Here is a 12,147-nt window from a genome sequence, read left to right as displayed (position 1 = left end):
GCCGATGAAGACAGTTCGCCCGGTAGCCGGTCGCATTCGAGAGTGGCGCTGCATATTGCAGTCAAATGCCGTGGGAAGATGGTAATCTCGTGGACAACGGTTCGGCTCTGAATATATGACCGCTGGCCACCCTCCGTCGGACGGAGCTTGGAGGGTCTAAGATGCGTGCATTGTCAAAGTCGCACGTGAGGGGCCGTTCAGATGGTATGGAACAAGGACGTCGTCGTCGTCATCGGAGAGGTCGAGTTGGAGCTTCCTTCCTAATTAGTGTCGAATGCCGCAGCTAACTGTATTCTGAGGAGACCCAAGTCCTGTCGGAAAAAAAATAGAAAGCTAGTTGAGGAAATGAAAAAGGAAGAACAAAAAAAAGTATCGACATTATACCTTTATTTATGTATTTCTCCTCCTTTCCCTGTCCTCCGCGTTCGCTGAATGTTGTCGAGCTTGGCATCTTTGAACAAAAAAAGCGAACCAATCTTCCTCTTACTCCGTCCTCCATCCTTGCCTGGAGAAAGCCGTCGAGCTTGGCATCTTCGAGATCTCGACCAAGCTGGACAACCCGCCAGCTCCGCCGCACGTCGACCTTGAGTTGGGTTAAGCCATTGTGCTCCCCGAAATCGACTCGCAATTTCCTTTATTCTATCATTTATTTTTCACATTTTTCATCCCAATGTGTAATACGACTAATACCTAAGTCTATTATGCATCATATGCTCTTGAAAATCGACTCAAGTTGTAGTTCTCACCTTCAAGTATCCTTTTTTATCACCTTAAAGTTTTCTTTTTGACCTGTCCTATCTTTAATTATCATCTCACCAACTTTTGCTTTGTCTTTTTGTAGATGTCTTTCAAGTTAGAATTGCACAAAAAAAAAAAAAAAATAGCACTTTTATGCTTGGCAGTTTGACGCAGAGCACTGTTTGGCTCATCTGCGAGCAAGAAGTCTGCATTTTCTGGTTTGGCAGATCCAACATTGAGTCCGATTTAATCCAGAAGCGAAACTTTTCGGAGAGATGGAAGGGGAAAGCGTGAGACTGGGTTAAGGAAGATGATGAACCGCGAACACAAAGGAAAAAACCAAGGAAAGGATAGAAGAAATCAAAATGACTCATTTTGATTCAGCTTGTCCACATCACCTTCCGGTCATCCCAAGTTGGCGCTGAAACGGGGAGATTTTCAGCCTAAATTAGTTGACAATGTTACATTGACAAATCATCAACTTACCACTAAATAAAATTTATGACTTCATGAACAATTTTTCATACTTTTGCTCCGGTCTGCAAACTTATCGTAGCATCTCGTTAGAGTTTGGGTTGCTTGGAGTGGTTAGTTTAAATGTTTTGCGTTGGTGAGGGCGCATTCTATAGTTGAGGACGGGCATTCTTAGAAAGAGAATGACATTTTCATTTAGAGGGATACGGGGAAATATTGATGCAAATGTGCAAAGTATAGTCATTGAATCGAGATAAGCATGACGAATTGAAATCTCAAATTCATGAACAAACAAATTGAGAATCCATTCAAATTGTAAAATAGGTGAAAAAAACTAAATAGTTTTTGTTAGCATAAAGAACTAACTACAATTCTAAATGCAAGATACCCAGTATAAGTTGCATTTACTTGCTCCGTCACCACACGGTCCGTGTTTACTCCTCCGAAAACGCACGTCGAAAGTCTAATTTCCAAACCTCCAACCCAGTATTTTGTGGCTGTGTCATAGTTGGGCAACTGCGACTTGTTAGAAAAACAAGAACCCTAACCCCCAGACATTCAACCTGACCACATGACATTATTGTGACTCCACCTAGGAAAGCAAATCGAGCCCGCAATTCTACATGCTTTGCAAAAAGTGAAGGTCAAACAAACATTCTAGCAAATCTATACCCAAAAAAAACAAACATTCTAGCAAATGTGTGGCGTAGGGGGAAATTCTTTCAAGGACCTAATCCGCTATGAACCGAGTCAATCACAACCATTGATCATACCAAGTTCACATGGAACCAATCGTGATCAATGGTTCCGACTAACCCGGTTCACCGTGAACTAGATCCTTGCAAGTATTTTGAGATAGTGTAAGGCACCATCTATCTTTGCACTGCTCGAACTCTTGCAGTGAAGAGCTGGTATATGTGCCCATTGATTTATGCAGCTGTATGAACTTACTGCCTGGCCATACTAGGGCCAACCAGCTCGGCCAGCTGCAATGTCCCCCCGCTCTCTTAGCTCTGTACTCCTCTCAGCACATTAAGCAGCTGCAAGGCCCGTGCTTCATCAAGCAAAGTGCTATAATGGGAAAGTGATGGTTCGGGTAGAGCGTTGTTGACATTGATATGGCCAAAAGAAGTGGAAACACCACAGAAAAATGCCATAACTGGTCTACCATCTCTTCATTTTACTTTATCCATTAGAAGCATACCATAGGATAACATAAAAGCTGAAAAAAGGAAACAAAGCACTGTCTAGAAGGAAATATTTTGATAGCAATGATTATCACATTTGACACTACACATCTATGAGAGAACAATCATTAACATTAAGAACAATTGCTTAAAGCAATGATTACGAAGGATGCAAAAATAAAGAGCAATGCGTCCAGCAACCTGCATGCTACTGCTTTTCTTATTCTTATAATTAAACATCACATTGCATGTCTTGATATTCCATTGTAAAGAAAAAGAAAAGTGAAGAGATTACATAGCTTCCACCTATCTAAGGTATGACTTACCTTCATAGATCCTTACTAACCTCTCAAAGTCAACAAAAAAACAAAAAAACTTAAGTTCCAGAATCTCTCTCTCTCTCTCTCTCTCTCTCTCTCTCTGAAAAAGACAGGACAAAAACCGTCCCCACAAAATCCAGACCTAATAAGGCACTGGTCATCTTTTGAAAAAATGAACAGGTGAAATTTCTAAGTTCCTTTATTCCAAAGGAAAAAAAGAAGGGAAAAGATTTCCCCATGTAAAATTGCTCAACACACACAAATGTCAGTTCAAAGAATGGCACTTCGATTATTTAAGTGCGCGACATACTCATGCTGCAGCAGACTGCTTTTCCTCAAAATCATCAAGATTAAGAGCTTCCAGCAACTTTGGCCATGATTCTGGAATCCCGCCTGGCAGGTCAAACTCCATAAGCTTTCCTTGCCTCCGATAGAAATCTTCTACAGGTTGACTCTGCACGCAACCAATTTCATATGAGTTAGTTACTTATGGACCATAACCAGCTGAAAACTACTCCAGGAAAAGGCGTCCAAGAAGTAGTTGCCCTCCCCCTCACTAAAACTCGTCCCAACAAATGCAAAAAAGACTCTAGCACAAATAGATAGGAAGTTTGTGACAAAACAAGTAAAATCAAAAGCACTTTACCATCCACCCACTAACCACAAACTTTCTAGCAAGTTCGTAAGAGAAAAAATGGAGAATCCAACTATGAAAAATAAAAAATAAAACCTTCAAATGCCAGATGACACAGATCTTAGCCGTTAATATGACTTTTTCAGTTTGCCTTTTTTTATAAAAAAAAGGGTGGAGATATCCAAGGAAAGGGCTAGAAAATGAGATATCAAACAGGAAGTCCCTAAAGCTTCCCCACATTCAGACTCCTCGTGTAAGAAGAATGAAGAAAAGGCAATAACAGATACCTTTTCCCAATAGATCCTAAGCCGTTCTTTCACTACTTCTTCCGTGTCGTCGGCCCGAGAAATGAGCTTTCTCATGCAATGTGCAGGGGGTAGAAGAGGATCCATGCTAATTCCAGGATTCCCATTCTCTCCCTTGACATTAATGCTGGCCACATTAAAATTCTTGCCACACTGACCACATATTCTTCTTCCAAGACATTTCTCCATTAAAACATCTTCACGGAGTTTCAAATTGACCACCAAGTCAATGTCTGTCACTCTTTCCAGTATTTCCTGCAACAAATCAGAAAGAAGAGTAAATAAAGATTTATTACCAGAAAACCAAAATAAATAGGCATCAGGACTTATGATTGCTCTTTGATCACCCTCAGTTTGGATATTTTGATAAAGGGCAATTCAAATTAACCACAAGGTCTAGTGAACACATCATATACATGCTCCAAAGAGTCTATTTAAATAATATCAGATATACAAGCTGACAAACAGTAAATCTTGCATTGCAAGTTCTGCAGAACATGCGAACTCAAGTCAAGGAACCATAAAGGGCAGTAAAACATTTTCTTTTCCTTTTTCTTCAAGAACCATGGAGCTTACTGCTTGCTTTGTCGTACGTGGGAACCCATCAAGGATAAATCCTGATTCGCCTTGAGCTTCTCCAGCCTTAAGCCTCTTGGACAATAAGCTAATGATTATTTCGTCAGATACCAATTTACCTTGATTCACGATCTCCTTCAGCTGCAAGAATAGTTAGGGAAGTGATGCGTCTGTAGAGGAACAGCAGAGAATAGATGATAAGATATCAATTATCTACGAGTATGTAATTTGCTCTAGCATTCTGCCTATAGACCAACACAGTAAATACCAACTGTAGAACTATAAAGACCACAGCCACCCCAAGCTAATTAAATCCACTAGATGATCCGCAACAGCAATATGTCAATAGCAACTAACAAGTACAGAAAGAGAAAAATGGGAAACACAAAAACCTCATTTCTAATGGTAACGCGTAATTAGAGACGGACCAAAACACAAAAAAAAATTTAAAAAGGAGAGAATCTCACAAAGTTCAGGCATTTTCCTGCGCAAACAAAGAGAGAGGAGGTGCTCAGAATGAGTATGAATGGAAGACTTTTTGTCCTCAAGTTAAGTTCAGATTAACGAGATAGATAATCTCATCATCATTGCACCTCTCAATACCTGATATGTAACGATACAGTATCTCACAGTATGAGTTGACATGGACGATGAAAAAGAAACATTGATTTTCCCAAGCACGTCCAACTCCCTCGCCAACTCATAATCCTATCTTCTTACCTCGATATCCACTCTTATCATGCAAAACAATTAGAGATGCGCCTTCACTTCGAGAGCGATGGCTATACCATAACGGGCATAGCTTCAATGCTTAAAACTAGTCGATTGTGTAAAGTATGCTGAAAGTAAAAAAGCCAAGAATTTCCACAAGAAGAGACCAGAGAAAGAATGCCACCAGAGAATATGCTCGAACAATCACGCTCACAACAAAATCAAACGAAAAAGAAGTTCCTAATACAGGACTCAATCAGCCAATGCAGCTCGGATCACCAAACAACTCCAAATTCAAATGCTACACAAAAAAAGGCACAAATGCCAGTACGAAGCTCTAAACAGAAGATCAGACAGAGAAAGGACAGAGAGAGAGAGAGAGAGAGAGAGAGAGAGAAGAGGGACCTGATGAGAGAGAGGGCCGGAGGCGGAGAGCTCCTCGCGGACGAGATCGCCCGTGGCGATGTGGGGGACGCCGAGGAGAGTGGAGAGGCGGCTGGCGTAGGTGCCCTTGCCGACGCCGGGGCAGCCGAGGAACACCCACTGCACGTTCCTGCGCTCGGCATCTTGGCGGCGAGCCAAATCAGGGTTTGTGGAGAAGGCGAACAGCGGAGGCGAGGAGGAGGGGGAGGAAGGTGTGGGTTGGGATGGGGAAGCTGAGGTGAAGCATCGGGCCACGCGTGAGATGGCGGAGAGGGATGGTCTCGAGGAGAGGGGGATCGAGGCTGCCATTGGAGGAGGGATTAGAGAGAGGAGAGCGAATGCAGAGGAGGCGGCAGGACGCGTGACTCTGGGAAGAGGAACAGGAACAGGAAGCAGAACCCTAGTAGTAAAAATGTAATGGCGTCTGGGACTCTGGAGTTCTCTTCTGGGGCGGCCCCCACTCCCTCCCCTCCAAATTTCGCGAGAAATGAGAAAAATCGTGTCGTCTTACCATGTCTGAAACCTCTTTTAAGTATGGAATGTAATAATAGGTTTAAACCTTAAAATTCAATCATAAATATAACGTAATCATAAACTTTTCAGCTGATTCGATTATTTGATAATGTCCTCCGCCGCCGTGATGATGTCGAGGGGATAAGCAATGCAATGAAGAAGGTGAAAGACGACGATAAGTAGAATGAAGAGAATCGAGAAAAGCGAAAATGATGGCACTGGCAAGCAGCAGTCGAGAAATAGCTTGTCTGTAAGATGACAAAGAGTTGAAAACGAACTCTTTGGGAGGCACGACGAGCACGCTCATGGGAGTTTCTTGCAGTTCGAAGGGTTGGTTCGTGTACTCCCGAGCCTTGCTCCAAGCGAGTGACACTTCTCTCTATTGGCTTCGAGGGTACCTGACCTCTTTTCATGCCTTTCGTGTTTGTGTCATGTGCGGATCATGTATAGTACGATTCACAAATACCAAGCTACATCTACTAGGAACAATAGATAAAATTCAAAATCAAATGTCAAATCCAAGTGCATCTAAGGCCCCGTTTGTTTTGCGAAAAATAAATAATGTGAATAATATATTCTTGAAAATTATCGCTTGTGTCGCTTACCGGAATAAACCAACAAAAAATTCTTTCAATCGTCCAAAAAAAAAAAAAATTGGGCATTAGATTTGGGCATAAGTTGTTATCAATTATAATGACAACATTATCAATTATTTCAAGTAATATTAATAATCTTTTTTGAAACATTATCTAAATTATTTATTTTTTTCGAAACAAATGAATCCCTTATCTATCCATGCTCTCGTTAGTAGCTTGGCCTTATCGAGATCTTGTGAGCTCGAGCTCGCCGGACATGGCAAGGCCCGACCTTGTGTTACCAACAGGAGGGAGAAGAAAAACATAAAAACATCCGATTTTAGAATAATTTTCTTGGTCAATAAAAACATTAAAAAAATTCGAAATTTACAATATCAAAAACAAATTTTATCTTTTTTTTTTAAACTTATTTATTTAATTTCATGCATGAATTTTTTATTGATTAAATCGTTTTCGACGAGTCAAAAAGAACCTAATTTCAGAAAACTATTTCACCGGAAAACGCTTTCAGTTAAACAAAGATAGGATAGGCATAATTGCACGTGATGCGGACATAGGACAAACCAGTTGCTGACCCAAGCGGAAGAGGCCCGAGGCTCGCCGCTGGACACGTGGAAGGCCCGCGTTTCACAGAAACAGTTACCCCCGTTGGCTCCTCGCCGTCGGAAGAGGCTCAACGGCCTTTTCAGTCGTCATACTTTCACCGGCGGCTTCTGCTTTTTCACTTCCACAGAGCATCCATGGCGGCTTCCGTCGGTTCGACGCTCCTGTTCGACCCTCTCCAACACAGCCGAACCGCCAACCGCGCTTCCGCTCTTTCGTTCCCTCGGCAATCCGAGAATCGCTCTCTCCGACCCGGTCGCAATCTCCGGAGCTCGAGGGAACATCTCGTGCTGTCATGGCGGAGGAGCCGCGTCACCGCCTCTGCCGTTTCTGGCTCTGCTGGTGAGTTTCCGAAGCGATTTCATTTCGGTTATTATTATTTTTTTTTTTGTATTGAATTTCTGGATGAAACTGTTTTCCGGTGTGTGTTCCGCTGTTGGCTAGCAGGTGTGGAAACCTCGGCGGTCGGTGAAGATACGGTAGATTCATTGGATGATGTACTGGTGTTTGATTTGAGCGGCAATGCCATTCCGATCTCTGATCTGTGGAAAGACAGGAAGGCCGTGATTGCATTCGCTCGCCATTTCGGGTGATTTCATCTTCTTTCCTTGTTCACTCTCTGGATGACCGGAGTTCTCATTCACCTGTGAAACAGATTGTACCCCTGGCTCGTGCTTTCGGATTAGGTATTAAGCTCCCACAAAAATTTTCATTGCATATCGTGATTCGGCATTTGCTTTCAGGTGCGTGCTCTGCCGGAAACGCGCCGATTATCTAGCCGCTAAGAAGGTGAGGAGTATTGTAATTCCTGATACTAATTGCATGAAGCTTATAGGCAAAGAACCCCGAAAAAGGATGCTTGCTTTAAGGCTTGACTAAATCAATAAGTTGTTTACATCTGTATAATGCGCTGATTTTGATTTACCAGGCACGTTGCTACTGTGTGTGGCTATTAGTTGCTGAGAGATCTTATTCTTCTTATTCAGCAATCGCTCTCATTCATTCCCAGTTAATGTATTACTTAAAGTGCTCATTGGATATCCGAAAGGCGAAACCTTAACATGATATGAATATTCTTAGTTAGATATGCATCTGGTCTGAAAATAAGTCATATGGGCCAATTACATGGAGACAGGAGTCGGAGCATTGCGAGCTTTGTAGTACCACAGTTACTGTTTGCCGAGGGATTTGCGGCCCCTTTCCACCACCTAAACCCATAAATACCTTAGGGATGCATGAATTAGAAAGACTTTCTTTCCAAACAGCATTACTGTGAATGGACCTTTCTTTCCTTTTTCCCGTCGATGCATTTAATTTTCTAATTTTGAACGGTACCCAGTCTCAAGTAAATTCCCTGATTTATTTGAGGTATGGGTATCTGTAAGGGAAACCTGATGTAACTGCTCTATGGAAAAAAGATGCTGGTTGATCAATATGACTATGCTAGCTTGTGTTTTCTTGCACACGATTCCCCTCTTATAATTGCTTATGTTGGAGAAATGCACTCCAATTTTTCCTCGTCATTATGCTGAAATTTCTTCTTATGGTTGTTTGTTTGTCAATGAGAATGTTGTAATATACTAACAGGATATAATGGATGCATCTGGCGTGGCACTTGTGCTGATTGGACCAGGAAAAGTTGAGCAGGTACTTCTGGCAAAAGAATTTGGTTAGGTTGTGCTGGTATTGCATATTTGAGTTGTGATTATGCTCGGTCAAGCAACTGTCAGCAACGCATCTGCTGATTATGCCTAGTTCTCTCTTTCAGCTTTTGAATTCCTTCTGCAAATCTGTTTCTTATGCTATCTGTCTGGACAACAATGCGGCTAACAGTCTCAGGGCTTATTGAGTTAAAATTGTTCTTCTACACATGATGCCAATGCCAGTGCAATGTTTGTTCATTTGATTACAAAAATTGAAAATGAACTTCTTTGTAATCTATCATACAAAATTGTCGACATTTTCTTTTTTCTGTTCTTTAAGCTGGTGGGCTCCTGCTGCAACTTACTTTTAGTGATGACTCTGTGTTTCCTTATGCTAGACATTGGCTGAATATTGGCTTAATATTCTGCAGGCAAAAGCTTTCTCGGAGCAAACAAAATTTCAAGGAGGTGAGATTCAAAGAAGCTAGAGTATTTTGCGTTGTGCCTGCATTTGTCAGTAGCAGTCTGTGTCAGTGGTTTAGTTAAATGTGCGTGTATGATGAATGAAGTGACTTTAGCAATAATAAAAGTTTAGCAGAATGTGGTGAAAAAAAAAAACATGAAATTGCTAAGAGATTGTTGAAAAATGAGATGTCGCATTTAGTTTTCTCTTGAACTATCAAGATTTAACTAGAAATGCAGTAGTGAACGTAGTATATCTGAAATAGATGTTTTTTTGGCTGTTCTAGAGAAAGGGCAGATGATTAAAACGATGCTGTTATTGTCAGAGGAAGTTATGCAAGAAAATCATCATTCATTGTAAGTTGTAGAAGTTGCAATATGCTGCTACTACTAGTGTAATGAGGTCTAGTGCCAAGAAAGTGCATTATTTCGTTGAGAATTTAAAAGTCATGCATGAGTATTCATGTTCCGTGAGGCAAGGTATGAGGATATTCTCCAGTTCTCAGAAAAATGGTCAAAATGCCATTGAAATGCTACAGACGTTAAATGCATAGTGTAGGATGAAGTTCGTCAGGAAAAAAAAAAACAAACAAAAACGTGTAGGAATGGAGAATCATTAGTTGAAATCCTAGGGAATAATATGGTGAAGGGCATTCTCTTGAAGGGAATAATATATGAAGTGCTTAATGCAGAATAAGCTAAAGAGCATTTGAGAGTATATGAAAGACTACCTTTGGTAATCTTTTTTTGCTCTAACAGTCTGCAAAAAGAGACGATTTCCTGTTGGAAAGTTTTATCAGTATGCATCTGTAATTTGTCTTGAGATGTTCTCTTGTTGGACTTCCTTTCAGTTTGTTATCTTTGTTTTCATGTAGCTAGACACTATGCCTTTCTTTGGTTCATCTTATAAGGAAAAAACTTTCGTTTCCTTCAGAAGTGTATGCAGACCCTAGTCATTCGTCATACGAGGCATTAAGATTTGTCTCCGGAGTCACAACAACATTTACTCCTGGGGTATGTACAGGATTGTATTAATTTATCTGATTTCCTGATTTGCTTCCACTACTACATTTTCATGCATATGTGATGCAAATGCACTTGCATGTGTTAGCAGAAATGAATGGCTCTAATTACTTGTACATAACTCTAGGCTGGTCTCAAGATAATCCAGTCATACATGGAAGGTTATCGACAAGACTGGAAGCTTTCTTCAGAGAAGGATACTGTGTCTAGAGGAGGCTGGTATGTTGGATAAACAGTTTTACATTGTCATTTGATCTCTCAGATGTTAATGCTCATGGGATCTCCCAATTTGGTACCTCAGTATAAATGGTTGTCTCAATGCTATCCGCTCGTATATTCAACGTGTTTCAATACATGTTCTTTAGTTTTAATTACCGAAGTTCATAATGTAAGTTGAGGCATCTTTCTCTTCTGAGCTAATGTTCAATGCTGGCAAATCTTGGCATCAGGCAATACATATGCACGTCTCTAGTGCCCTAGCATCCTTTTGTCCATGTCTGATCATGCATTCTCAGCTTTCATGAGTTAGCAAGCTTTCTTATTCTTTCCCTGACATCGACAATTGAGCTATTGTCGTGACTTTGTCAGGCAACAAGGTGGTATTATTGTTGCAGGTCCTGGGAAAAACATCATCTCTTATATACACAAGGTCAGAACCATCAGATCCTTGTCCTCTTTTGCATGTAATTTCATCAGAAATTCCAGTATATCCTCGAGTAAATTCTCATCCAGGTTATGATCTTTGCGCGTATCCTCATCCTAATTGCTGTGACCTCAAACGCACAATGCATATCAACATGCCTATGATTTAGTTACAGTGGTGCTAATTCGGCTCTCTGATAACCACATAGGATAAATAGAAAGCCCTTCATAGGAGGTAAAGCGTAATCAATTCATAGTTAGTGAAGTAAGATCACAAATTCCAAATACTACTAGTACTCGCAAAGTTTCATCTGATTCTGACTTAGTAATATCGTTTTTGTATGTTGTATCATGAGTAGGATAAAGAGGCAGGGGACGACCCACCCATTGAAGAAATCATGAGAGCGTGTTGCTCCTAAACAGAGAGGCGTATTTTTTGCTTTCAATGATGTCTCTCTGACCCTGAGGCATGTACCCTCCTCTATCTAAGCCATACGAATCTGCTTCAAGCTTCCAGAAATAGTGATGCTCGGCCTTCGAAATCGAACAGCAGTATGCGGGTAGTATCTCCCGACGTTTACAAGCATTCTCTCATAGAGGGAAATTTGGCATATACCCAATGTCATCTTATATTACTAGGAGCTTTCTGTCTACTGTAGAAACGCCGACAGATTCTACACTTTGGACAAAAAAAGAGAGCTAGGAACCATATCGTTGGTGAAACGTGCAATGATACAGAATAATCTTGAATGCCTCTCAGCTTTACACCTTGTATCTAAACTTTGATGTACATAACAGAGGTTTTGCAGCTCTCCTGTAAACTATCGAATACATATCTAGCATCAGAATTTTACTGAAATAATGCAGGTCACTACAATCTAAATGACCACTGATATGTATCAATGCTAGGCAACTTGTATGCCAGGCTAGGATTTTTCATATGCATAAAAAACAAGGCGACATGACTCGGGGCCTTATCCGAGAACAAAAGAAAAGGAAAAGAACATGAGGTTTGTGGATTTTATCCAATTCAAGCTAGGTGTTTCTAGCAAAGTACGTGCATTGGAGCAATTGGACCGATTATGAAACCAACAATCGCTGTATAGTGTAATTGAAGATGTCGCATCTTTCGCATTGAGCGGCCATGGCAGCCGGCAACAAAGTTGGTGCAGTGGATTTGCTGAGAAATGAGGTAGGGCTTGCGATATATGTACAGTTGTGGGGCAGAGCATCCAATGTCGAGTTTGGCCGGCCCTTTCAACCCGTCCGAGATAAGAGGGGACTCATGTGAAATTTT

At 41.1% G+C, this 12,147-nt stretch overlaps 2 protein-coding genes and 1 non-coding gene across 4 annotated transcripts; 1 reads left to right on the top strand and 2 right to left on the bottom strand.

The window, feature by feature from the left end:
- Positions 1-2,513: 2,513 nt before the first annotated feature.
- Positions 2,514-5,775, bottom strand: LOC115749710 (adenylate kinase 1, chloroplastic). Its single transcript, XM_030686645.2, has 4 exons — positions 5,351-5,775; positions 4,235-4,375; positions 3,641-3,913; positions 2,514-3,173 (listed from the first exon to the last, which is right to left on the bottom strand). Exons 1-4 carry the CDS (start codon positions 5,675-5,677, stop codon positions 3,030-3,032), a joined length of 885 nt encoding a protein of 294 aa, XP_030542505.1. The 5' UTR covers positions 5,678-5,775; the 3' UTR covers positions 2,514-3,029.
- LOC115749797 lies at positions 4,744-4,826 on the bottom strand. The gene has a single exon (XR_004016389.1). It is a non-coding gene; the product is annotated as a small nucleolar RNA U30 (small nucleolar RNA).
- A 1,262-nt stretch (positions 5,776-7,037) lies between the features above and the next one.
- Positions 7,038-11,709, top strand: LOC115749711 (thioredoxin-like protein AAED1, chloroplastic). 2 transcript variants are annotated; one of them, XM_048282316.1, is made up of 9 exons: positions 7,038-7,422; positions 7,528-7,669; positions 7,824-7,869; positions 8,668-8,727; positions 9,155-9,191; positions 10,132-10,199; positions 10,336-10,427; positions 10,797-10,857; positions 11,210-11,709. In XM_048282316.1, exons 1-9 carry the CDS (start codon positions 7,218-7,220, stop codon positions 11,267-11,269), a joined length of 771 nt encoding a protein of 256 aa, XP_048138273.1. In that variant the 5' UTR covers positions 7,038-7,217; the 3' UTR covers positions 11,270-11,709. The 2 variants fall into 2 exon arrangements, with proteins under 2 accessions (XP_048138273.1, XP_030542506.1); XM_030686646.2 differs by having other exon boundaries at positions 7,041-7,422; positions 10,120-10,199.
- The last annotated feature ends 438 nt before the right edge of the window (positions 11,710-12,147 follow it).

This window comes from Rhodamnia argentea, chromosome 7 (genome assembly GCF_020921035.1).
Source record: "Rhodamnia argentea isolate NSW1041297 chromosome 7, ASM2092103v1, whole genome shotgun sequence".
Lineage (NCBI taxonomy): Eukaryota > Viridiplantae > Streptophyta > Magnoliopsida > Myrtales > Myrtaceae > Rhodamnia > Rhodamnia argentea.
This window is presented reverse-complemented; position numbering and strand designations above follow the sequence as displayed.

Bases quoted from the DNA above. Each gene is read 5' to 3' on its own strand.
- LOC115749710 (XM_030686645.2), bottom strand. From the start codon at position 5,677: ATGGCAGCCTCGATCCCCCTCTCCTCGAGACCATCCCTCTCCGCCATC. The intron at 3,914-4,234 runs GTAAGCTCCATG...GATTTGTTGCAG, and splicing joins CACGTACGACAAAGCAAGCA to GAAATACTGGAAAGAGTGAC. The intron at 3,174-3,640 runs GTATCTGTTATT...GGTTGCGTGCAG, and splicing joins TTAGGATCTATTGGGAAAAG to AGTCAACCTGTAGAAGATTT.
- LOC115749711 (XM_030686646.2), top strand. From the start codon at position 7,218: ATGGCGGCTTCCGTCGGTTCGACGCTCCTGTTCGACCCTCTCCAACAC. The intron at 8,728-9,154 runs GTACTTCTGGCA...AATATTCTGCAG, and splicing joins GACCAGGAAAAGTTGAGCAG to GCAAAAGCTTTCTCGGAGCA. The intron at 10,200-10,335 runs GTATGTACAGGA...ACATAACTCTAG, and splicing joins CAACAACATTTACTCCTGGG to GCTGGTCTCAAGATAATCCA.